At 31.9% G+C, this 26,698-nt stretch overlaps 1 protein-coding gene across 1 annotated transcript; it reads right to left on the reverse strand.

Moving 5' to 3' along the window:
• Positions 1-1,781: 1,781 nt before the first annotated feature.
• Positions 1,782-17,743, reverse strand: LOC139491558 (E3 ubiquitin-protein ligase XIAP-like). The gene is made up of 8 exons (XM_071279308.1): positions 16,314-17,743; positions 10,400-11,119; positions 9,402-9,440; positions 7,723-7,856; positions 5,567-5,612; positions 4,355-4,477; positions 3,385-3,597; positions 1,782-2,595 (listed from the first exon to the last, which is right to left on the reverse strand). The coding sequence occupies exons 1-8, from the start codon at positions 17,593-17,595 to the stop codon at positions 2,393-2,395; spliced, it is 2,760 nt and encodes a 919-aa protein (XP_071135409.1). The 5' UTR covers positions 17,596-17,743; the 3' UTR covers positions 1,782-2,392.
• Between the last annotated feature and the right edge of the window lie 8,955 nt (positions 17,744-26,698).

Below are 26,698 nucleotides of genomic sequence, written 5' to 3' on the forward strand. Positions count from 1 at the left end.
GCAAAAAAGTCCCTCGTGCGATAAATTAGTTAAATGATTCACTTCTCAACTCATAAGGACCATAGAGGGTAAGTGAAATCCAAATGAGATTTGGCCTTACGCCTCACCCCCTATTGATTTTCATAACCTCTATGGATCAGAACGGGGTCAGTAGCAAACCATAACACTTATAGTAGGTGGTATATTTTTTTTTCTAGTGATGTGTATATAACCATTTTTTTGTATGGCAATCGCCAATGGTAGTCAGCAGGGTTAAAGAACATCAGTTGTTCGACCTGTTAGTCAAATGCGTTTTGTTTAAATATACTTTTTTACTTTTTTGGTCTTTTGGAAAATGTTGTTTGTGCTGTTTTACACCTTTCTACAACGAAATTTGTTTTACATGCACACGTATAAAAATTGCGGTTTTTATCCAACGCAATCATAGGTTTGAACGTAGTTTTCAATTTAAACTCGTTTATATTTTTTCGTTTGGGCTTGTATCATATTTTCTCTCCGGTTTATATGATGCGTTCATCCTATATTGACTTTTAAAATTCAAGAGTCTATTTTAAATGAGGGTACATTTTATATGGCCTTCCAAATACCGTTTCGATCCCTAACATCACTGAAGAGACATTTATTGTCGAAATCCGGATCTGGTGTACAAAAAATATATTGACACCTTATGTTTGTGGCATAACATCGTGGCCACAATTTAATTATTTTCTGTTTAGTATTACATTTACATTAAGATCCATTTTGTTACATCTTGTGATCAATTTTATTTGGCAATCGCCAATGGCAGTCAACAGGGTTAAAGAACATCAGTTGTTCGACCTGTTAGTCAAATGCGTTTTGTTTAAATATACTGTTTTTCACTTTTTTGGTCTTTTGGAAAATGGTGTTTGTGCTGTATTTAGACCCTTCTACAACGAAATTTGTATTACATGCACGCGTATAAAAATTGCGGTTTTTATCCAACGCAATCATAGGTTTGAACGTAGTTTTCAATTTAGACTCGTTTATATTTTTTCGTTTGGGCTTGTATAATATTTTTCCTACGGTTTATATGATCTGTTCATCCTATATTGAATCTTAAAATTCAAGAGTCTATTTAAAATTGAGGGTACATTCTATATGGCCTTCCAAATATCGTTTCGATCCGTAACATCACTGAAGAGACATTTATTGTCGAAATCCGGATCTGGTGTACAAAAAATATATTGACACCTTATCTTTGTGGCATAACATCGTGGCCACAAGTTAATTGTTTTCTGTTTAGTATTAAATTTACATTGAGATCCATTCTGTTACATCTGATCAATTTTATTTGGCAATCGCCAATGGCAGTCAGCAGAGTTAAAGAACATCAGTTGTTCGACCTGTTAGTCAAATGCGTTTTGTTTAAATATACTTTTTTCACTTTTTTGGTCTTTTGGAAAATGTTGTTTGTGCTGTATTTAGACCCTTCTACAACATATACATTGAGCTGCAAAATATTCAAGGCAGCTAAATTAAAATGCAACATAGACATTGAGCCGCAAAATTATCTTATTTTTAAGGCAGCCAAGTGCAACATATACATTGAGCTGCAACAGTTTTTTATCATCTACATCCGATTTCACCTGGATAGATGCACGCTTGATAAAGCTAGTTGGTCTAGAGAAATATTGCGTTTATTTTCATCATTTTGTAAATATTTTTGCATAAAGATATAAGACTGCGAAACATGTCGCTAGTGAGTTGCGACACCGACACATGGTATCGGTCAACCAACTCCGTGATGGTGGCAATCAAACTGATGACTTATCAATTTCATTTATTTTCTTCATTCTATAAACTCTATTAAGGATGTTTGCGTATCATGTTTTGAAATTTTATCAGATTTTTCTAAATCCTGTGCATGCTGTGGGTGTTTTTCCATTTAAATGTCTTAACAAATTTTGCCCATGGACCCCCATATTTTTTATATAAATCTTTTACATGTATAATTATAAGCCATTTGTAAGACCATATAGATAAAAAAAAATGTTTTAAAAACCTATTTATCATTTCTAGAAACAGAAAAAAATGTATCAAAAATTGGTTATATCCTTATTTCCATTTTCAACACAGATTACATGTGTTAAAATTATTAGTTGTCATTATTGAAATCTTAGCTTTGTTCTTCCATAAGACAACACAGTAGTACTTGTCCTTATTAACATGTGATTTATCATTTATACGAATGCGTGATATATATTCTCCTAATTCCTTGATTATTGATGTTGATAATATTTCACGGTCATGTAGCATGGACACATTCTTGTCACAATTCAATGCATATCATCATACACTTAGGAACTTCCATTTGTGGTAATTGATTGTACTTTAGTCGAGATATTTGGTTTTAAACAAAAACATAAAGATGCTATATCTTCGTTTGAATTGTACTCCGGATGAATGTTCTACAAAGAGGACACCTTCTTATTTTTGGTGAGCACTGTGCACAAGTCACCAAATGTCCACACGGGAGGAATGTTACACCTACTTTTTCGTCTAAACATATTTTGCAGGTATAAAGATCTTTCATTTTTTCTATCTCTTTTTGTAGTTCTTCTGGATCATCATCAGCTTAAACAGAAAATTTATAAATGTTATATAATGATATTATAACCGGTTAAGTGAAAGGGTCAGTGAAATTTTTTTGTATAAGCGTAGACCACAACTAAAATAGAAAATGGAGCATGCAAAGAAAATCACTACTAACAGTTTTTCTATGTTATGATGTTATGCTATTGTTTCAGAAAAAGGGAGAAGGTTTGGTACCATTAAAACGTTTAATCCCGCTCCAAATGTTTGCACCTGTCCAAAGTCAGGAATCTGATGTTCAGTAGTTGTCGTTTGTTTATGTAATTTATACGTGTTTCTCGTTTCTCGTTTTTTTTATATAGATTAGACCGTTGGTTTTCCCGTTTTAATTGTTTTACACTGGTAATTTTGGGGCCCTTTATAGCTCGTTGTTCTGTGTGAACCAAGGCTCCGTGTTGAAGGCTGTACATTGACCTATAATGGTTTACTTTTTTTTAATTGTTATTTGGATGGAGAGTTGTCTCATTGGCACTCACACCACATCTTCCTATATCTATATACTCAACATACATTAATCTTGAAATATTCATAATGACATTTATAATTTCTTACATAATGTGAATTCATTTAAATACGTTTTATACTAATTTTCGTAGTAACAGGAGAACAACGATTATAAATTTTCAACGAATTACAAATTTTTCAAAGGAATGTAAGCAGACTTTGCCAAAATAACGTAATTACATATCCACGAATATACAAATTTTCCACAACCACGAAAATCGGTACCCACAAAAATAAATAATTCCTCAGTAATTATTTGATTCATACCTTTCTTTGTATCGTCAGTTTCAACAACTCTTGCAATCGACTCTATAGTTAATGATTTGATCTCTGTTCCACGTGATTCAGGACTATCCATGCAAGGTTTAGACCCATTATATTGACTATTGGCCGCTTTATGGTCGTTTCGAGAGGCTAATTCAGTTGCAGTCATCTCAAGCAAGGAGGTGACAAGATGTTCAATCGTAATGGAATGCCAACCTAAAATATATTTTTATTATTTTACATGTTCTCTTTCGAATCAAAGATTTAAGCCATGCCTAGCTATATCTATTCATGATCAAGGAATTATATTGTATTATCAAAACCCCTCGGTATTTACATTTAATTGACATTGTCTCTATCAATGCTATCGACGTATTTATATTTTGGGATAGAAACAATTCATAATCATTAATCAAAATAAACAAATAAATATTCGAAACTTTAAAACACAATTTGTTTCACTCTTTCTTTTTGTTTGTTTTTTTAACTGTTTCGTATTCTTTATTTCCTATTCTCCTTTGCATAGTGCTTACTGCTATTGTTTAGCTTTAGTGTCTTTAACTATGTTAATTTCATTCGACGAAAACTATATTGAAATTCAAATGTACTGTCCTTTAAATAAATACGTTGCTTTAAGTATTTGGAATAACCGTATTTCTAAAAGTGTTGCGAGGGTCTATTTGTTATTGTCTGCGATATTCATTTCTACCAAATATTTACACAATCCCAATAAACAAAGTTTGCATTGTGTATGGCTTTTACAAGCTCACAATGATATGCATAGAACATACCTTTTGAGAATAAATCTCACTTATACTTATAATAATGTACAATAATTCGAGATATGTTTTAATTCAATATGTTTCGATTTCTGAAGAGGAATATGATGCAACATCCACTAAGAATTAAGAGCAGGTAAATATGTCGACCTGTAAATTAATTACATTATGTGTATTTCATTGCAATAAAATACCTGTTGTTTCTATGAGCGACATCATGCATACTCTGACAAGTTCTTCGTCTTCGAACATCTTTTCTGAAAGAACATACTGTGCAGCTGCATGCTCAAGTGGATTTCGAGTAGATTGTGTTGGGTCTACAAATATAAGATAAATTATAATCGTTGTCAGCACGAGTAGCAATCCGCATCCTCGTCATGCATTTTTAATCATCACAATGCTCTTCAACTGTGTACTTTATTTGTTGTTTTTTTTTACATTTTTTATTCAAGCGTCACTGATGAGTCTTTTGTAGACAGACGCGCTTCTTGCGAAAATATAAAATTTCTTTTCTGGTATCTATAATGAGTTTATTATTAGCAAAGAACAACTTTGTTAGATAAGTTTGTTATCGTGGACGCCAAGTTCTTGATTGCCATGCTATCTTACCACCAGTAAGTTAATAACTGACTTTGACTACGAACAGAGAAGTGTGGCAGTAATGACATATACAAATGAAAAGGGTAAATAGTTATCAAAGGTACCAGGATTATAATTTAGTACACCAGATGTATTTTTAGATTGAAAAAAAAAGTATAAGTGTTAGATATCGCCGGTTCAAATTTTAAATATTTCAACTGAATAGGCATTTACATGCTTAACAGATTGAGACAATCTCAAGTTTTCCTTAAAACTATTTCTTGGTTAAACATAGTTTAAAATGTAGAGAAAAAAATTTGCAAACATGTTTTGTTTTATAAATTTGCCGTTTGTGCATAATTGATTGGTTGTATTTTTATGAAACCTATGCATTGAATATGTAATTAGTATCAAAAGTGACCTCCTGTAGACCACAGAGTGTACATCTAATAAATGTATACATACACACTTTTCATTTAGAATAAATATAGTTTTGTCCCCGTTAAAACCGTGGTCGTGATCCAATGAATTTAAAAGCCTGTGTTTCATAGGATAATCGTTAAAAAGGGAAAACTAAGAACATTAAGTCTATTTTATGAACTTATAGAACTGTTTATAAAATAACTTTCGTAGTAACAAGTAACCATTGAAATAAAGTCCAATCTTCAAAAACAAAAATGAAATTAAAAATACACTTGAGGATGCATTATATCTCTGTTTTAAAAGGGCAAATTGGAGTTACAACTTAGTACATTCTCATGAATGAAACCATTTATAAACTGACTTCCGTATGAATGGTGCATTGTTGATGTAAAACATAAAAGTACCTGTTGGTTCTAGTTGAAGTGGTTCATTTTGCATGTTTTCTCCATCCTGAAAGAGAATAAAAGTTTGATTATGCAAATGTTGAAATCAAAATAGCAATACTTTAACATCTTACACAATATACAGAGTCAATGAACCATGACTGAGTTACATGGCTAAAAAATCTCCATGTAAATGAGATGTACCAATGCTTATACAACTGCATACCTAATACCAACATGACCATTGCCTCATCATAATTAAGTTGTTAAGTAAAATATAAATATAAACATTAGCTAGTAAACTATAGATAAGTTTCAAAGTTCATAAGAGGGGATGGGGCTATATAATCTCCATGTACAGATACTTGCAAATGCCGTCAAGGCGAAACAAAAAACAGCATCTGGATTAAAAAGCAATTCAATTAGTTTTAGAAATTGTAGATGAATCAACAAATATGAGTTAAAGAGTTAAGGTTCATTTTTTTAAAAATATGTATAGATTAACTCATCATAGATACCAGGACTAAATTTAGTATATACGCCAGACGCGCGTTTCGTCTACAAAAGACTCATCAGTGACGCTCGAATCCAAATAAAGTACGAAGTTGAAGAGCATTGAGGACCAAAATAGTGATGTCCAAAGCGCTTTTTGGATTTTTGTTCAGAGAGGACACTCAAAATCATATGAATAAATTATAAGTCAATGATGTCTCAATTGGCGATATGAACAACATCAACATTAAAAGGACAGCCTATATTAATATAAGGTCAACAAAAATTTACAAATGTTATTGGGCACATGCGTTACCTGTGTACTAAAATATGAATTTAAATCAATTTAGAATCAATAGAAAAGTTTAAAAGGACTGTCGATGACTGTGCCAGTTTATTCATCAGTTCATTCGCAGACTCAAAACACGAATGAAATAAAGTTGGAAAATGACATCATTTGCAAAATATTGTAACATGTGTAATTATGGATTATAACCTATCCCTCTCCACATCGTCACAAGCAACATTTAAGATACTTATATAACATGTTTAAGTGTTCGTTCGTACCAAGGGTACAGATATAAACCTATATTGAAGAGAGACATGGGATAATCTTTGTATTACGCAACTAGATTCAACAAGATACACATTTTTATTTGCTATTACGAAGTTCCAGAATCACAGTGTCATCAGTTTCATTTTTTTTCCTGTTAAAACTTTACTTCTTAGCCATTATACTCGATGCTGACAACACGACAATCGTATCTACAATGATCTATCCGTCAAGAACGATATGATGTCTGCCGGATTACGTAAAAAAATGTTTTTTGGAATTTACTTCGACATGGATTTAGCAACATTGAATTCATCATAGCCATACAAGAGCAAAACAGAGAATTGATTTACAAACACAGTAATAATAGTGTGGTTGGTTGAGTTAAAAAATCAAGAATTATTGTAACAGTTAAAACTGTAGGTTTATCAGCACATTATTCGTGTGTATTTTATAACAGTCTTTCGTATACTATTTACCCAAAGGATAGACTTATCCAATCGATCTGTTTTAAAGCAGACTGCAAATCGACTTTCGAATATAACTTGATATATAAAAAAGAAGATTTGGAATGATTGCCAATGACCTAACTCTCCACAACAGACCAAAATGACACAGAAATTACAACTATAGGAGACCGTATGGCCTTCAACAATGAGCAAAGCCCATACCGCATAGTCAGCTATAAAAAAAACGAAATGACAATGTAAAACAATTCAAATGAGAAAACTTACGGCCTTGAGGTTTGATCTACATTGCGAATTGTATGTTTTGAAAAAGTTTGAACTAGAACCTTTATTAATAATCAGTTTGCAAAATATCACATTCATTTCTAATTAGATTTTCAAAAAAAAAATATGAAACATTCCGCATAATGCATTTGCTACATGTACATTTTTGTTTTAGTAATGTAAAAGGTATCCAAAATTATTTATGTTTAGGTATTTGGCATGTTATTTTGCATTGCACTCATGTAAGCATTGCTTTTTATGACATACCTAGTAAACATTTTGTCAAAACACGTCAATCTAAACTTAAAACTCAACTTTATGATATATTATGTACATATCTTTATAATCGCACAAATATTCAATTGAATTGTACTTTATATAATTCAAAAATTAACACTTACGGTGTTTAGTCCTAACATTTGTACAACGGTATCAATGAATTCTTTTCCTTTCCGTAAAATGAGATACTGGCATCGTTGTGACCATCGAGCATGTTCGACCCACACATTATCATTGTCTTCCCAGTTCCTTAAACCTTACAAAATATAAATATCAGTTTTGCTAAACATACACAAGCAGATGAATCGATATCAGGAAATGTAATACTAAAATATATTTAACATTTGCACAACTAAAAATGTAAGTCTCATAATTTTATAGGTTGTGGTTAGTGTTGTTTTTAGCATATCCAGTTTTTTTTATTTTTATTTTTCTTCCAAATTGTACGTGTACTATACTGTAATGCGTTACTGATGGGTCTTTTGTAGACGAAACGCGCGTCTGGCGTGAATATAAAAATCCTATCCTGGTATCTGTGATGAGTTAAATATAGGCTTATATGTTTCCTTACAAATGAAAAACTCTTACACAAACATTTGTTTGGTACAACAATGTTATATAGTTATACAGTGCTTGTACTTGTGAAATTTATTATAGTCGCCGATAGCTGAAATTCGTGGCGGTTATCGGTAAAAATAATCTAAACTATCAACCACGTTCACTCATGATATAGTTTTTCACATTTCATTCATAAATCGTCAAGAGAAAAACCACTACTGACCTATCTTTTAAGTGATTGCACTGTGATAATCCTGACCTTCACATTTTTCAAGACGATTTTGAATGGTGGAATACGCCATTGCTTTTACCGGAAGTGTTTCCGTGGAGTTCAATTTCATAAAATTTGCATAAAGCGCGGGAAATCTTATTACATCAATGAAAAGAACATTTCAGGAAACTGCGTAAATGACGAATGTCATATGTAAACAAATGATCTTCATAGAAACGAAGATGGCGGAATAACAATAGAAAACTTTCTGGAAAATGTGAAGGTCAAGATTATAACAGTGTGATCACTTAAAAGGTAGGTCAGTAGTGGTTTTTCTTTTTGCGATGTACGAATGGAATGTGAAAAACTATATCTCGAGTGAACGCGATTACTAGTTTAGATTATTTTTACTGATAACCGCTACGAATTTCAGCTGACGGCGACTATAGGTAATTCGAATGTACGAAATCAGGTATCAAAAAGGTAAGGAAATCAATGTCTTGACTTTTAATTTGTTCAAATAGGATTTAAAGACTTCTTTGTAATGTAACTGAAAATGGATGGACGTTTGTAATACACTTTAAATTTTATTGCCTTTCTCAAATAAAACATTTTTATCAAAAGCCGAAGGCCTAAGATTCTTATTATTCCATTTCTATCTACGTCAAAGCGGTATGAAAAGATATATCGTAATACTTGGACTGTTCATCACACTTCTCACAGTAGTAGTCGATAGCTTGAGTATTTAAATGACAATTGGTTTTTATTCAAATAGCTAGTACATTAAAATGTGCGTCAAATGAAGATTTTACGGATATCTCAGTCTGTTTTTCCTGATAGTATTGTTCTAATCTAAATAAACCCCAATACGCTGAACATGAATAACATCTAGCACGGTCAACCACAAATAAAAACTGTTGTTTTAAATTCAAGAATATCTCTTCAAGTTATTTTGTTTTAACTTTTAAAATCTTTACAATTCCTAGTTTATTTTTTTCAGGCAACAGTTGCTTAAGGTCAATCAGTACTTACCAATGCCACAATGAAAACATCTCACACAGTCTTCAAAATCTAAAAATAAAAACAATACAAAACTAACATTTGTAAGCTTAAAAATTCCATCGATCGATTGATTAACTTACATGAATAAAAAAGGCATATAGCTACAAATATTATTATCTTACCCCCTATACATTTCTAGGAATTTGATTGGTTAAAAGCGTCTGCGTGAAGACCGTGTATATTTGATATTAGGTTAGTAAGGAGGCGGGGCTTATTTCATACACGATTAGTAGTGGAGTTGCGTCCTTTTGTATTTCATATTAGGTAGAAGGAAGGCGGGGCTTATTTCATACACGGTTAGTAGTGGTGTTACGTCCCTTCATAAAACAATTGGAACTGAGAAAAAATCGTAAAGGTTTCAACAGACGAAGGAATTGATGATTAAGATTGAAATAAATTCATTAAACACATTTAAAACTAACAAGTTGTTATCGTTGGCTATTGTTCTTGTAGGATCAATGAAAGTAGTTTATTAATGCTAACAGTATTGAAGACTGGCTTGCTCATTTTGATAGATCACAAGACTAAATTTTACACGTTAAGATAGTCGGTAAGATAAATTCGTTACATAGTGTGCTAGTGACCTACTACGGTATATATGGGGTCAGTAAATTCCATATGGGATATATGTGGTCAGTAAATTCCATATGGGGATTCGAGCTTCACTCTCACCCCATATGGAATTTACTGACCCCATATATACCGTATTAGCTCACTAGCACACTATGTAACTAATAATGTAAACACATATATAAGAAAGATTTGCGTATATGTATATTTCTGCAAAGCTGTAGGGTTTATATATGTCCGTTGTTTACCGAATGTGTTAGGTGAAATACTATATTAAATGTTCATTAATTTTTCTGAATTAATATTGTAATCGAGCATTTACAAGTATCTAAATTATGAATATACCTTTTTCATCATATTCATTGGAGCATTGTACATTGTAAAATAGGAATACTCACGGGTGAAGAAAAATCCGCATTCAGCGAGATCATAAGGATGAAGGAAATTCCTGTTTGCTGGCCAGTCAGAATAAGAATCTCTCCTTTTTTGCAGTGGCTCGTAATTTGGATATTTCATTTTCACCAGTCTTCCGTCGTATTTAAAAGTTAATTGTTCTTGGTTGCTTTCCAGTAATTCGTTCTGTTTTATCATCGGTTGGTGGCTTACAGAAGGCACATTATTACGTGGATTTTGAGTTATACCAGAGAAGTATGGCATTTGCTCTTCGGATTCTAGAGAGAGAAGGTTTAAACTATCAGTTATGTTTGTATTGCCGTCGACTGATATTTCTCTCGTATAAGTTGGTGGGAACATTTGCCTTCCGTTCATAAGTGATGACTCGTGAGCTCCCGTTCCTTGTGTATCGCTGTTTTGATTGTTTGATACGTCATATTCTCTTCTTACAACATTGTCAGTCTGAGAATAACCTACCCCTCGAGATAAACCATACTTTTCAGAAATGTATGGATATACTTCATTTCTATATGCCTCCGAAGATGTTTCTGTTTGTTTAGCTTGTCCTATGGTTCTTGACTGATTATTAAGGTGTTCTTCGTTGTTATTACTGGACACAATCAAGTTCGCAGTAACTGCATCATGTTTATCATCCGTACACACGATCGACAAATCTGAAGACATCTTCCCGTCGCAGATATGGTCTGTATTCCCATTTGGTTTCCCTATAAAATAATTACATTTTAGCTATTTAAAATTGTTTACAGAAAAGTAAAATCACAAAAATACTGAACTTAGAGGAAGATCAATTGGGAAAGTCCATAATCACATGGCAAAATCAAATAACAAAACGCGTCAAAAACGAATGGACAAAAACTGTCAAATTCCTGACTTGGTACAGGCATTTTCAAATGTAGAAAATGGTGGGTTAAACCTGGTTCTATAGCGCTAACCCTCTCACTTTAATGACTGTCTCATCAATTTCCGATATTTTTTTACGATATTACAAAACATATGTTGTTCGTTGAAATTGGTGCGTTGTTTGTGCATCATTCAAAAATTAATTTTGTATCCTTATGTAATTAGTGGCGTGATCTATACATAATATGACTGTTACGTGTATCAACAAAAGTGCCTCTCGAAAACGGGAACATACAAAAATAACAAGGTATTTGATACATGTCAAAGAGACAGCGAGGAAACGACATTAGCGCCAACATACACTAATATTCTACATTTTAGTACAAAAATAAAGAAGTCGTTTTGCAGAAAATAAGCCATGAAGTTTATATTAACTCTAAACCCAGCTACCAAAACAATGCTACTAGGACTATCACTTGTACGGATAAGAATGGTGAATAAAGTGTATTGGGATTAAGCAAGGTTTTCTTATCTGTGCCTGAAGAAAAACAAATGTGTCATAATAAAAATCATAACATACCGGAAACAAAATAAGATATGAATACAAGTGCACGTGATAGCACCTAAAAATGTAAACAATACCATTTTGACAACCTTTTTGCTCATAATTCATACTCAAAGCTAAAATTATGAAATTAATGTCTATTCTACATTTTCTACAAGCAAACAGTAATATAAAATGTGAGAACTTCAAAAATCATTTTTCTCAAACCAAAAACAAAACCTGGAGCGATGGTAATTCAGTAGATCTTTCATAAGTTATGTAATTTTACTACATGTAAATCAGGATGATGAAAGCAAACCTGATCATAGACCATTTTCTATTTGGTGTGTATGTCTAGTTTAAAATGTCCTTAAACATTCAAAATAATACTTTTTATTCCTAAGTTTTGGTCTCTGAGGTAGAAGATACGAAGTGTGTGTTTACTTAATTTGTGCTTTAATCACAACATCATGCAAAGTTTTATACATGTTATAGCGAATTGTCTTTTTTTTCCTTCTTGTCATGAGCTTCTCAAGTAAAAAAGTAGTTATATACCCTTCGCTTTAACATATTTAGGTTTAAGCAGTCCTCAGAAGTACCAATATATTGAAAGTTGCTTTCATTAACAGGTAGCATCGATTCTTGTAGACTCGAGTATATGACAGAATTATACAGTAATCGACACTTTTGCACTGAGATAATGTAAATGATACATAACCTTAGCTGTATTTGACAAAAAAAAATAGATTTTTTTTTATCCTCAATGATCTTTAACTTCCAATTCAATTTGGTCTTTTTAACTATTTCTTATTCGATCGTCACTGATGAGTCTTTTGTAGACGAATCGCAAGTCTGGCGCAAATACAAAATTTTAATTCTGGTATCTATGATGAGTTTATTACTTTGTTAAGGATTACGATTTTGTAATTTTAAATTAGAAAATCAAAAAGTACATGAATCTACAGAAAAGAACATATATCAGGTTTTTAAAAGACATTTTTTTCTGTCAAGCAATAGCATTTGGATTTTTTAAAATTTTGTCACGCATATCTGCACATTGGTTTCAATATTCCAATAATGTATTTAGCACTGATGCCAATTATGTAATTATTTTTGGATAAGGATGTTGCTCAATTTTTTTCAAATTTTTTGTATGCCAGATATGTTAATTTCAACGTGTGACATCACAAGATCCTTTTTGCACAAAAGTGTCAAAATTATATTAGCCTGCTATTATCAATAAAATAAACATGATATTGTGCGTTTTTTTTTTAATCTATTGAGCTTTTCCTATCTCCACCTTTCAAGATCATCAAGTATTCTGCGATACTGGCATTATTGCGTTTTTGTACTTAAAAAATACTCTTTAAAGCAAGTCGGCTTTGGACGCCTCTATCTCTGATGTATTTGGCTTTTTGGGAGTATGCATTTTTTTGCATTCCGAAGCTGCTTTTAATCATTAAACCGCATTCAATCGTCAATGCAAAAATAATATATGATCGTAAATGTTGTTGTGGATTTCACCAGTATTTAAACGCTGTAATTTATTTGTACTAAAGTAATGGTTATAACACCCTCTGGTTAAGCGTAACATTTTTTATTTGTCTTTACTGTTCAGGGTCTCAATTGAGTATACTTTCATTTGTTTATTGGCTTTTCTTTGTTTTATTCCAAAGCGTACCAGCTGAAAAATAGTTGTTTCCGACCAGAAAACGGCAACATTCCTTATTTGTATTTTGTTTTTATGTCGAACATAATGTATAACATTGTAACTCTTTCTGCTATCACACTTTAAGAATACTTTATGCCTTGAATACATTTATCAAAACAACATTAAATTATGATGTGTTTTTTTCTAAATAAGGAAATTATTAGCATTAATCAAATATTTACATAATCAGAAAACAAAGAAATATTAAGATGATATCAATAATACATATTCATCAAAAGGGTAATGAATTCAGTTCAGTAATGACAGTTATTTAACAAAAAACGAAGAGATATGAAATAGGCATACAAAAACAGCAACTTACATAATGACAAGCATATATATGAATTAATATGAAACTTCTATACATATTGACTAACATAGCAGACGCTCAGTGGGAATTAATATCTATTTGTGTAACATGCACAAGACCAACACAAATTCAATACATTTCCATTAATCGATAATTTCAAATTTTTAAAAAGTAAAATAAATGTTTATAAATAGGAGGGAGTTTTTAAAATTAAGGATTCAGTACAATACTCATTTTCGAGAAATTTAGAGTTCTTTCTACAATAATGTTACATATTATTACTGGATAAATTATTACAAAATGTATTCATGTAATTCAAATATATTAAGGGGGTAGGCCTAGGTTCAGGGAAATAACCCTTTAATTCAGTAAGCGTTTGTAAAAGTCAAGTTCATCAATGTATTTAAAGCATTTACCTGAAACCGATTGAAAATAATCTATGTATCCTAGAAGCTTAGAATATGTTTTTGAAAATGGTTGACACAAACGTACTGATAATTTTAAGAGTTATTTCCCTTAACCTAGGTCTACCTCCTTAAGGTATCATGATCAAATTGTATGCGATAATTTTTTATTTATTTCAAAGAACGAATTTTGATCACAATATTGTAAATTAATGTACAAAACTAGAAATCAGTTCTTATGAATATTTTGCATAGTACCACACTTTATATACACGTTGCACAATCACACCATTCCTCATACATCATTACACATTTCCCCTTACACCATACAACATAACACCATACACCTTCCACCATTGCACCATATGCCATCGACCATTACACCTTACACGTTTTTAGGAAGTTTATACCATCCAAGGGCTGTAGATCTTTAATTGTCTAATTCAAACATGCACTTATAAGACTTGTGTTGTTTTATATGATATTTTTTTAATTCATCATTGTAATAGAATAATTGTGTTTGAAATTTTACAAAAAGTGGAAAACATTAGTTTCTTTCTAGGTATCTGACATGAATTGGTCACATATTTCATTTGTGTTAAAGTTATCTCCCCTTTGAAAATAATATATACTTTTTATTAAAAACAATTGTATAATTGTTTTATGAATAATTAATAAATGACAAATAAGGTTATTGAATCATTTCTATTAGTGGGATAATAAATATGAATTATTAATAAATTCTAAGATTTAATATCCCCTCTAAAAGTACACCCACATATAATTGAAACTTAATTTTATTTACTCGAGCTTACATACTTTTTAAAAACTAACACGATTTCATTTGATCTCAATATAGAATTAAAAAGTAGAACGATTTAATCCACGGTACAATAAGTGGAACATTTTAAATTACGAAACAAAAAGTAGATCTTTCCTGAAAGTATTATGCATCTGTAAAGAACACTTACATTATAAACAAGAACATCAAAATGCGCATAGCACATTTGGTACAACTTAAGTAATTGTGATTTGACATGAATTATCTTGTATAGGATCATAATTGAAATTAACTGTTTGAAAACCTTTAAATTTTCGAAACAGTAAGGAACTTTTAAACCAGAAATGAATAAATTAAGCTGTATTTGGCAAAATGTTTTTTTTTTAATTTTGGTGAGTCTTTAATAGACGAAACCCGCGTCTGCTGTTTAAAGAAAACATCCTAGCATTTTTTTTTCAATTATTCCCGGTCCGGCTGATAAAGATACCATCTTGTCCCGTATTGTACTTTTGGTCGTCGAACTGCCTAGTTGCAATAATACAGCCCCATTTTACACTACTACCCGCAGGTTAATTTGTACATTTCAATACAGATGTTTTGTGAAACAAAGTATGTTAACCTTTCTCTCTTTATTTCTCAGTGTAATAAAATAAAAATGTACGTTAGTTAAGCAATAGTCCTATTTGTATTGTTCGTGGGTACCTTTTAAAAGCCATATATTACGCTCACAAAAATTTCCTTTCAGAGCTTATTTTAGCCCGATGTAAATTTCAAAATAAATTAGATGGATAGAGTTTATGTGGCATTTCATTTCAACGATTCTATAATAAATATACTAATTTAACTATGATACTTGACCGAAAATGGTACGTTCTATACCAAATAATTGAATAATAACATGATAAAAAAAAGTAAAATCACAAAAATACTGAACTTAGAGGAAAATCAATTTGGAAAGTCAACACGGCAATTTCATATAACAAAACGAATCAAAAACGAATCGACAAGAACTGTCATATTCCTGACTTAGTACAGGCATGTAGAAAATGGTGGATTAAACCTGTTTTTATAGCGCTAACCCTCCGACTTTGATGACAGTCTCATCAAATTCCGTTATATTTACATTGATGCGATAACTAAACAGACACAATAAAATCAATAGCCAAAATATGGGTACATCAGTCATCATCGTATAACAATGATAAATAAGCTAAATAATCTATATTCGTTATTATAATGTTTTGGTTTCGTAAAATGGTGTTATTATACTTTATATAACACATCGACATGCTCAAAATATAAACTAACCCATTTGTGTGAAATCTTTTGAATAACCCGAAGCTTCAAGTGGTACCGCAAATTTCTTTTTTCTAACATGTTGGCAGTTTGAATAATGATTATTGACGTCTGAATAGTCGCTGTTGGGGGTCCAGCCTTTAACACGATTACTACAGGAATAACAGACCAATTCATCGTTATTTCCCTCCGAATAAAACCCATATTCCGCTAAGCGTAAAAGGCTTATTCCGAACACAGGGAAATTGCATAAAGTCGACAGTCGCAAAAGCTCGCTTTCCATTTTTTTTTCTGACGCCAAAGTATGACCTTCTTCTTGTCCTCTTGCTGGCGCATTTACTGTTCCCCCATTTTCCATACATCTTGTTGGTATTAGCGAATCGTCTTGATGTTGTCTTATTGTCGCTAGATTGGAAATTTTTCCATAAATAGGAAATACGGTGAAGATTTGTCTTGGCTTCAAAGGCTGTATATTTTGCTTTAAAAGGGACTTTAAACTTATATCTTTTTCAGTATTGATGGTTTGGAACTGTTTTCTAGGAAAATGAGAAATTAAAAGATGTACATGTTTACCTGTTAATTCTGCAAATAATTTAAATACAATACTTGCAAGTATCTGTAATACTTCCATTGATGAAATCGAATATAATAAAACAAGTACAAAAGCGAAAGATTGCTCTGCAATCTTGAAATTAATATTTGTCGGATGGCTACAATGGATTTCGACGTCACGCAAGAACCGATTAAAACGTCGAGATAGGTGGAATATGAAACTATGCAAATGAAATATTTTGACAATGAATAGCAGTACCGAGAGAACATTCACTGAAGCTGCGTCCAAGCACCACATACAATCAATCGGAGAAACACTTAAAAACGGAACTCTTCTGTTCCTTTTCGCGTTCAAAAGAATATCAGTTGTGTGACCTCCAATTATTTGCACTTCTTTAAAACAGGGAGTAAAAGTATGCATCAAATTTGAATAACAAAAACGATTTAAAACAATATTTTTTCTGCGACTTGATATATCCAGCCAATGTTGTTTAGACTTAATAGACGAAAGTGTTATCCATTTATTGAACACAAAATGACTTCCACTTTTACAATGCATTGAAAAACGATTTCCTATTTTCTTCCGGCAAATGAATTGAAATTCACATTTTTCAACACATATCAGAAGAATTGAATTGCTGCATCTACATCCTTCCAAAGAATATGTAAGGTTAACAAGTCTCAGTTGCACGCAGTAAATACGTAGATGCGGGTATTTGCAAATATATAACAAACCCATCATGCTTTTACACTCCTCAGCTATGTTGTTATGTCTGACAGAATAATAATGCCGCTAGTCAATATATAATATGTAACCTTGAATATGATAAGTATAACATACATACATGTAATACAAAATTCCCAGTAATATACAATGACCGACTTCAGATCAGTTTAAAGTAAGTTCTATTTTTATACCGAATCTATTTATATAAAGTGGGAAATCATGAAACCCTAAATACATTGTACTTGTTAAGTCAGGTGTACACGGTTTTTAAAAATAACATTAATTCAATACAAACAAACTCTTCACAGTTTATGTCAAGTCTAAATTGAAAACAACGTTCAAACATATGATTTCAAGAATATCTTGCATTGTTGGGCTGATGTTTAGACGAATAATATATGTATATATTATATAACTGTTGAAACCAATCTAATTTTTTAAACGAATTGTTTTTATTACATATGTTGGGATTTATACAAGACAGTCAGCTTCAAATGTAGCGTCCTATCAAAATATAATTATATAAAATAACATTAATCAACTTTAAACATATTTGTATATTGGAGTTAAGTGTTATTCATTAAAATAAATTCGGAATATAGATCAGTTATTCAGGAAATGCTTCACATTAAAACACTAGGTAAAAACACTTACAAATAATTAAAAAAACAACAGAAATGTCATAGTTTATAATAATTGTAAGCACTACCAATTGTAGTCCTTTAAACATACAGAATATTTAGTTTTGAATAAATTTTCCCCATAGGCAGATTTAATTCAATTCAATTCAATGCAATTTAACATGTTCAAATCTTTTTTGCCATGATAAATGATAAAACTACATATTTTATAGTATGTGACATTACAAAATGAAAATGAAAAATAATAACAAAATCATTAATATACATCAATATACACAATAAAAGTAAATATTTCAAGCGTCCCCTGTCCTCAGCTCGATAGACCATTTTTATTCTGTATTTAGTCAATACTTCGGTTGTATCATGTATTACATTTTATATGTATATTTTTATGTCGTAGTTCTTTTTGCATTACCCTGCCCTTTTCAAGTTGTTGTTAACTGTTATCTGAGATAAATTTAAGCTGTTAACTGTTTTCAACCCACTTTGTTAACTGATATAAACATTTTTGCATTTTTTTTAACTGTTTTTGCTAAAATCGAGGTGTTGTTAATATGTTAACGGACCCCTATTGCCCCCCTTCCCCTTCTTCCATATTTCCAAAGGCGGATTTAGGGGGCGGGACAATTTTAAACGTGTATCACTAAAGAATGCATTTATAGATAGTTCAACGTAGGCCTGTACGGAAATCACAATGTGGTTTGGGAGGGGGGTCAACAATTTCGTGATCATAGTAACGTTATATAAATTAAAGTATCTTTGTTTTATTAAGCGTCCTTAATACCACTGCGATATTGACGCCAACAAAATAAAACGTTATAGTATTAATTGCGTATGTGGCTGGTTGATGTTTACCCTTATCGGTTAATAAACTTTGTCTACAGGTCGAACATGTCTGAAGAACATGCACGTAGAACTTTTTAATGTTATATGATTACTGTCTATAAATAGCAAAATAAATAGTTTTGGGACTTCCCAGTATTTACAATCGATCGGTCTATTTGAATATATATATATATAGTCATATTATTTGGAAAGTTTCATAGATTAAATTTATCTACAAATATATCGTTCTACTTTTAATTCAAGACGACATAATTTAAGTATACTGCTTAATTTTATTTTCTGAATACACATGATACAAGGGTGCTATTGTAGGTGGGGGGGGGGGGGGGGGGGGGGGGGGGGGGGGGGGGGCTAGAGAGGGTCTCATCCCGATTTCCCGGTTTTAATATCAGAAAATCCCGAAATCCCGGACATATTTTGTTAAAATCCCGATCCCGATAAACAAGAAATCACCATTTATTTATTAAAGAGGTCGTCTACTATTTTAGGTAACGAATAGACACATCTGACACAACTTTTAAAGGAGGCCATCCTGGTAAACTTTGAAAATTAAACCCTCTGAGTAATGTTGTTCTTAATTATTTGCTTTCAATTTGTGCATTTTGACCAATATATTCAGTACGTACATTTGAAACACGTCAAGTTGGGGTATTTGTTTTCTTCAAAATTGCAGAATGCAATAAATATTTTTATATGATATTCGATTACAGAGAAGACTGTGTCTGTGAATTATCTGTGTAGTAAGGCCAAGAAAAAAATACATGTGTTTCAGGTAGCATCCCCTAAAAATTATGATCGGTAGGAAAGCAAAATAGTTTTTTTTTCAAACGTTTTTGACTGGTTCATATGGGAGAAAAATTCTGACTTTATAAGTGCTTGTCCGCATAACATCCACAAACCTTTTAAGAGTAGAGTTAGATTATAGGTACTTGAAATTAGGGTAGATATATATAGGGGTACCGGAAACATATGTGTTTTCGTTAAGGTCTTACATAATCTTACTCTAATTGAAAATATCCAAATCAAGTCTAACTTTTGGGAAGAGTTGTAAAGTGGCGTTATGTTCACGGACAAACGCGAAATAAATTCCAATTTCACGATGAACGAAAAATGAAAAAATTGCTTGAACGTTGCCGTTTTTACCAATTTCACAGTGAAGCACGAACTTTTTTCACGGAAGGTTGAAATTAAAAATGTCACAACACGTGTGCACGGAATAAAAAACCTTTACCACCCTGTATACTGATCCTGTAAATGGAGCTTGGACATTTATCATGAATTTTGGTTAGCATTTCATTCTCGTACAGTGGATAATAAATATGGCACTGGCTACGGTTACTTTAAACTAGAGGCTCTTAAGAGCCTGTGTCGCTCACCTTGGTCTATGTGCATACATGTATTAAACAAAGGACACAGATGGATTCATGACAAAATTGTGTTTTGATGATGGTCTAATAAAGCTGACAAATTACTTATAGTATTTTAAAAGAAAAAAATTAAACAAGGAAACTAATGAACCATGCAAATGAGGATAGTAAGGTCAAATGATACCTGCCAAAGATATCTATTCACCTTACAATCATTCCATGCACCAACTATAGATATATATTTCTTACCGATTAAGAAAAGCATACAAAACAACCAGGCTCAAGCTAGCAGCCTACAAAGCATAGAAAAAAAAAATTAAAACTGAGCAATGAACCTTGAAAATGAGTTTAAGGACAAAAGAAACACACTGGCAGACTGACATATTCACCGTAAAATATTTACATATCCAAATATAGTTGACCTATTGCATTTATTATTTTTAAAAAAAAGACACAAAACTGTGTCTTTATTCACTGAACCGTGAAAATGACGTCAAGGTCAGATTACACCAGCCAGGTAGACATGAACACCTTACAATCATTCCATACTCAAATTATAGTAGAACTATTGCTTAGTTTCTGAGCAGCTGTGTTTCATGTGGACTTGCCAACGAATACTTAACCTTGTTCATTGATCCATACAATGAGGTCGAGGTCAGATGAAAACTGCCCGACAGACACGAGGATCTTGCAAGGTATGCACATGCCGAATATTGTTATCCTATTAATCATAATAAGAGAGAAATTAAAAAAAAAAATACTAAAAATCTTAACTTTTTTTTAAGCAGACAAGGACAGACGGAAACTTCCTAACATAAAGCATCTATATACACAATATCAATAATCAGCTATTGAGGAGCTAGTTAACGCCACCGCCGCCGGATCGCAATCCTTATGTCGAGCTTACTGTATAAGATATGATAAAAACAAACCAACGACTTGCTATCATGTTCGTAACAGTTGGCTGGTTTGAACAAGTTTTTCTTAAAATGGCTGCTGTTTTAACTATTAACCAGTAAAGTATGGCTAATCGCACAGTCTTCAACCGTACACGATATTGTGTCTGTACTTAGTATAGTCGTCCGATAGTACAAATGTATGTGCCTTTGTTTATAGTATAATACATGTACGTCTTTCTTTTCGCACGATTTGGTTGGTGTTATTGAAATGGTTGGTAAAATTTGTACGATCCAATAGTTTTTTATTGTAATTTGTGTTTTTTTTAATGTATACGATAAGAACAAACAAATACCAGAGAGTTCAGGAAATACACATATATCTGTTTTTCGTAAATTGTATTGTTATGAATTAGGCAATTACTTTTCTCGTTTGAATGTTCCTCATTTTTCATGTCGCGGCCTTTTCAGCCGACTATATAATATATTGTATGCGTTTTCTCATTGTTGAAAATCACACGGTTGCCTATTATTGCTTACATTTACTTCATGCGAACTGTGGTGAACATCTGTCTCATTTCCAAATATATTCATACCACATATTTTTATTAATAAATTGCTGATATGTGATAACAGCTTCCCCAAATAGTACTATTCTAAATTACAGATGACGAAAAAATGAGAAATATCTTGAGATATTAAGTTATTTATGGTAGTATTATCATTGAAAATATGTAAATACAAATACATCGTATGAAATTGTATTATATTGTGAGATCATGTGAACCAGATAAAAATTACATAACATTTCCGACAACCTCTAAATATAGTTTTGCAAATACACATTACGTAATTGTATTACTCAATGTAATATTAGTAATAGTGTCACGAGTGATTATTTGAATTTATTAATTTTGTTGGTTTAATAATCCAATGGTTTACCACGTGTTATTCTGAACTTTTAGTTTCATTTCATTTTTCTTGAAATTATCATTTGCCAGAAAATAAAATAAACACTTAATCAAGATTATCATAACATGTAAACCACTAAACAATCTATTAGTCAAATATGGGAAGTTTTAATGCCTCCTATTTGTACTGATATGGTAGCTTGGTTCGACTCCAAAACTATGTTTGCCAGTTTCCCAGCCGACGGTCAGTGGTTCTGTGGGGACGCTCCATCTTTCTTCAACATAAAAAAGCTAGTATCCATGAAATAGGAAAGAAATGACTAAAGTGGCGTTTAAGACTGATAATGAATAAATCAATCATTGTATTCAGACGTTTCACACACAGATGTTATTTTTGTTAAACAAGGCTATTTTCATTTGAAATTGAAATGGCAATTTGAGTTTAACAGCACCGTATCATGATGAATCCGGATATGACTGTAATATATGCCGCTAGACATAACTCCTTATTTTTGTTACATTGTAATACCTAAATGAATCGAATGGTCACGCGTAATCGGTTGTCCAGAAATATAGTTCCTGTCATTTTTTTATGTTTGTAAACTTTTAGTACTGTGTTTTTTTACATACACAAATTTATGGCTAAAAGTTTGTTTTTTTTTATAGTGAAATAACAAGTAAGACAATGTTGCAAGCAAGTATACAACCATGCACGAGGTGGACAATATCGTCACCCAATCCTGCAATGTTAGCCAGTAATAGTGGAGATCTATTAGTAAAATTAGTCCACTAGTAACACTAACAACAGTATACTTTTATACTGTACAGTATAGATGTTAGAAGTTATAGAACGTAACAACGTACAATATATATTACTCAGTACAAACACGAATCTTTTCCGGGATAATGTTAACAATGTACTTGTTGTATTACCCGGAACAACGAAGGAAATCACTTCTGTGGTAAATAGTTATCAAAGGTACCAGGATTATAATTTTGTACGCCAGACGCGCGTTTCGTCTACATAAGACTTATCAGTGACGCTCATATCAAAATATTTATAAAGCCAAACAAGTACAAAGTTGAAGAGCATTGAGGATTCAAAATTCCGAAAAGTTGTGCCAAATACGGCTAAGGTAATCTTTGCCTGGAATAAGAAAATCCTTAGTTTTTTCAAAAAATTAAAGTTTGGGAAACAGGAAATTTATAAAAAGCGACTACATAATTTATATGTCGATTTTTGAAATAAAACAAATGTTAATGGAGTAATATTACGATATTGGTCGTTACAAGAGACATCTTTTATCGTTAAAAACTACTCCTTAATTACTTTTTTATTAACGAATGGTTGCTATTCTTAAAAGACTTATTTTGCTTAGAATCATAAAATGTTGATTTATTTTGTAACACCGGCTTTATATATTTTTGTTGGCTTTAGTCTAATAGATATATACCTCAGCCTGAAGCTAGGCAATAGCTCTTTGGCCAATAAACATCAGACCCACAACTGCATGAACTATTTTTTCCTTTTAATACCCTTTTTTAGGGTCAGATTTATTGGATAAAGTTGATGTAACGGAACAGAATAAGCATAAAGGACTTTTACATAACAGTTGGATACCTGCATGATGGATTGGATATAAAATAACCATTATCATATGACATATATTAAAGATCGACATATTAATGTGTACTGTTAAGCATAGACTACTTTTCATTAGCAGTTATTGACAATTATCTGTATGTTGCATGCGCATACTATGTACCTTATTTTGAGAGTATTTTCATGTGCCATTATATTTTGTACTATTTTGAGCGCTGATAAAGAATATCATAAAACAAAAATGTCTGTAAAAAAAGTTCTTTAAGATATAGTTTTTCGTTTACATGAATTAAGACGCATTTTATTGAAAAAGCAGTTACAAATACATATCAAACATAAACCAGGATTTATAAATGTTTAAAGCTATTTATCACTCGATTTATCTTTTAATATTCTATATTATTAGTATTGGTATCTAGGCTATACCTTTCTATCTTTTGGAAATATGCATACCCAGAGTCACGTGTTATTTGTAAGTTTTCAGCCGCCATTTTTTGAATTTTGAAGCGATCAAAGGAAAGAATTCTATGATTTATTTGCCTCAAAAGCATGTATTGGTAAAAATATATAGACAAGCACTTAACAGGGGTCGATACTGACATGGTTTAGCATTACTGTTTTATGATAAACGTTCTAACTTTTCAAACACTCTCAAAAACTGGGAGCAGATCCTGTATTGCCTATTGGCTGTAATGAGCATATATCGCACAGGTACTTGTTTCTATCCAGAGGTAAGTCGACTATCCATAAATAGAAGAAGGTGGCACTGGATAACAATTTTTTTAAGGTCACAACAGTTTCCGCTTCGGACTCGTTTTCCTCCCTTTACATTCTGTATCTGTATAAGACTGGAAATGAACTCAAAATACTTAGTATCCATGAAGTGGGTGTGCGCCACTGATTTTACTAGTCACACGATAGAACTGCATTAAAACTTTCCACAGTTTTACAGTTCACAGATATAGGAAGATGTGGTGTGAGTGCCAATGAGACAACTCTCCATACAAATAACAATTTAAAAAGTAAACCATTATAGGTTAAAGTACGGCCTTCAACACGGAGCCTTAGCTCACACCGAACAACAAGCTATAAAGGGCCCCAAAATTACTAGTGTAAAACCATTCAAACGGGAAAACCAACGGTCTAATCTATATAAACAAAACGAGAAACGAGAAACACGTATATATTACATAAACAAACGACAACTACTGTACATCAGATTCCTGACTTAGGACAGGTGCAAACATTTGCAGCGGGATTAAACGTTTTAATGGATCCAAACCTTCTCCCTTTTTCTGAAACAATAGCATCACGGCAGTATTTGGTAGTAAGTTCCAGTCGATGATAGTTTTGTGGAAAAATTGAATGTTGATACATGTCAGTATTTGCTGATAAGAGTTTTATTTGTTTGACGTTTGAAGTTCTGGATGGTCTAGTATTAAATTATATGTGATGTTCAGTGGGGATGGCTACCAGGTCGTTCACTATTTTGTACAGTAGTACCAGTCGTTGTTCGCGTCTTCTTTCCACAAGAGGTTTCCATCCAAGGTCCTTCATCATGGAGGTGACACTACTCGTACGTCTATAGTCTTTAAAAACAAATCTAGCTGCTCGTCTTTGTATGTTCTCTATGCGGTTTATGTCTTTTTGTAGATATGGGTCCCATACAGTGCCTGAGTAATCTAATACTGAGCGATTAATACAAAAAATCTATTTATATGGATAGTCGACCTTCATGTGGATGAAACCATATAGATAGAAACAAGTGCCTGTGCTCTGAGATTACTTTAACACATAGTGTTATAGTAATCTCAGCTGTGCTGTATCGTCTGTACAATGTCAATGGCCAATGCTAATGTCAAAATTCTCTTTAGCTTAAAATATGCATAAAAATCATTCAATAATAAATACCGTGAATCAGGAACGTATATATATGTTACAGTAAATAGGTGAAATTAGGAATTACATGTAATTACTAAAATTTAGGAATTACATGTAATTCCCGATGCACTTAGTAAATACAAGTAATTCCTAAAACTGCCCAGTAATTACCAGTAATTACTGATTTTTAAATGATTGTTTACACCTATTTACAAACTGTTAAAACAATGTAGTAATATGGTCAACTGATCAAAAGTTATGGTAATACTAATTAGAAAATCAGTGAGTATTCAGCTATCAAAATTTTAAGGGTTTTGCAGAACCCACTGTCTCGCCTACTTTTGCTGTGAGTCGCAGGCCCAACAAAAATAGGAAAAACATATTTATAATTTTCCTCTAGATACTATCTTTTGACTAGTTCTGTAAGAATCTTCTATCAAAATTTGTTAAAAATTCAGAGGATGGTTTATGAAATCTAAACTTTAACTGCAGAGTGTATGTTATGTTAACTGGAACAAAATAGTCCGTTTAAATAAGTAATATACGGATAGTTTTTTTTACAAACTTTATTTCTAAATATTAATAATCTGTTTCTCTAATGATTATAGAAAAAAAATCCAATTTGAGAAACAAAATGTTCCTTCAAGGGCCTCACATTCCTGATTTCTACGTCATACATTAACGAAATTGATGCGCAAACACTTCATTTAGGCATTTTAGGAATAAATGAGTATTAGTATAAATTAAAGAACATTTTTTAAAAATAAAAATTTAATAAGCGGAAACAAAAATTCATATATATGATAGTAGATAACATTCCAATCATATCTCTAGCTAGAACTATTTTTTGGGTAGTAAAGTTCACCAGTTGTAAATTTCAAAATCACATCGACACATGTTCAATGGCAGAATTAAAATTCAAACTGAGTTATTATTCCTGGGAACTGTCACTCTCTATAACGTAACGACAACG

The sequence above is a fragment of the Mytilus edulis genome, chromosome 10 (genome assembly GCF_963676685.1).
Source record: "Mytilus edulis chromosome 10, xbMytEdul2.2, whole genome shotgun sequence".
In the NCBI taxonomy this organism is placed as follows: domain Eukaryota; kingdom Metazoa; phylum Mollusca; class Bivalvia; order Mytilida; family Mytilidae; genus Mytilus; species Mytilus edulis.

Excerpts from the sequence above, each read along its gene's own strand:
- LOC139491558 (XM_071279308.1), bottom strand. The coding sequence starts at position 17,595 with ATGATGGGTTTGTTATATATTTGCAAATACCCGCATCTACGTATTTAC. Across the intron at positions 5,613-7,722 it reads AAATGTTAGGACTAAACACC|GATGGAGAAAACATGCAAAA; the intron begins GTAAGTGTTAAT and ends ATTCTCTTTCAG. Across the intron at positions 4,478-5,566 it reads ACTTCAACTAGAACCAACAG|ACCCAACACAATCTACTCGA; the intron begins GTACTTTTATGT and ends TTATATTTGTAG.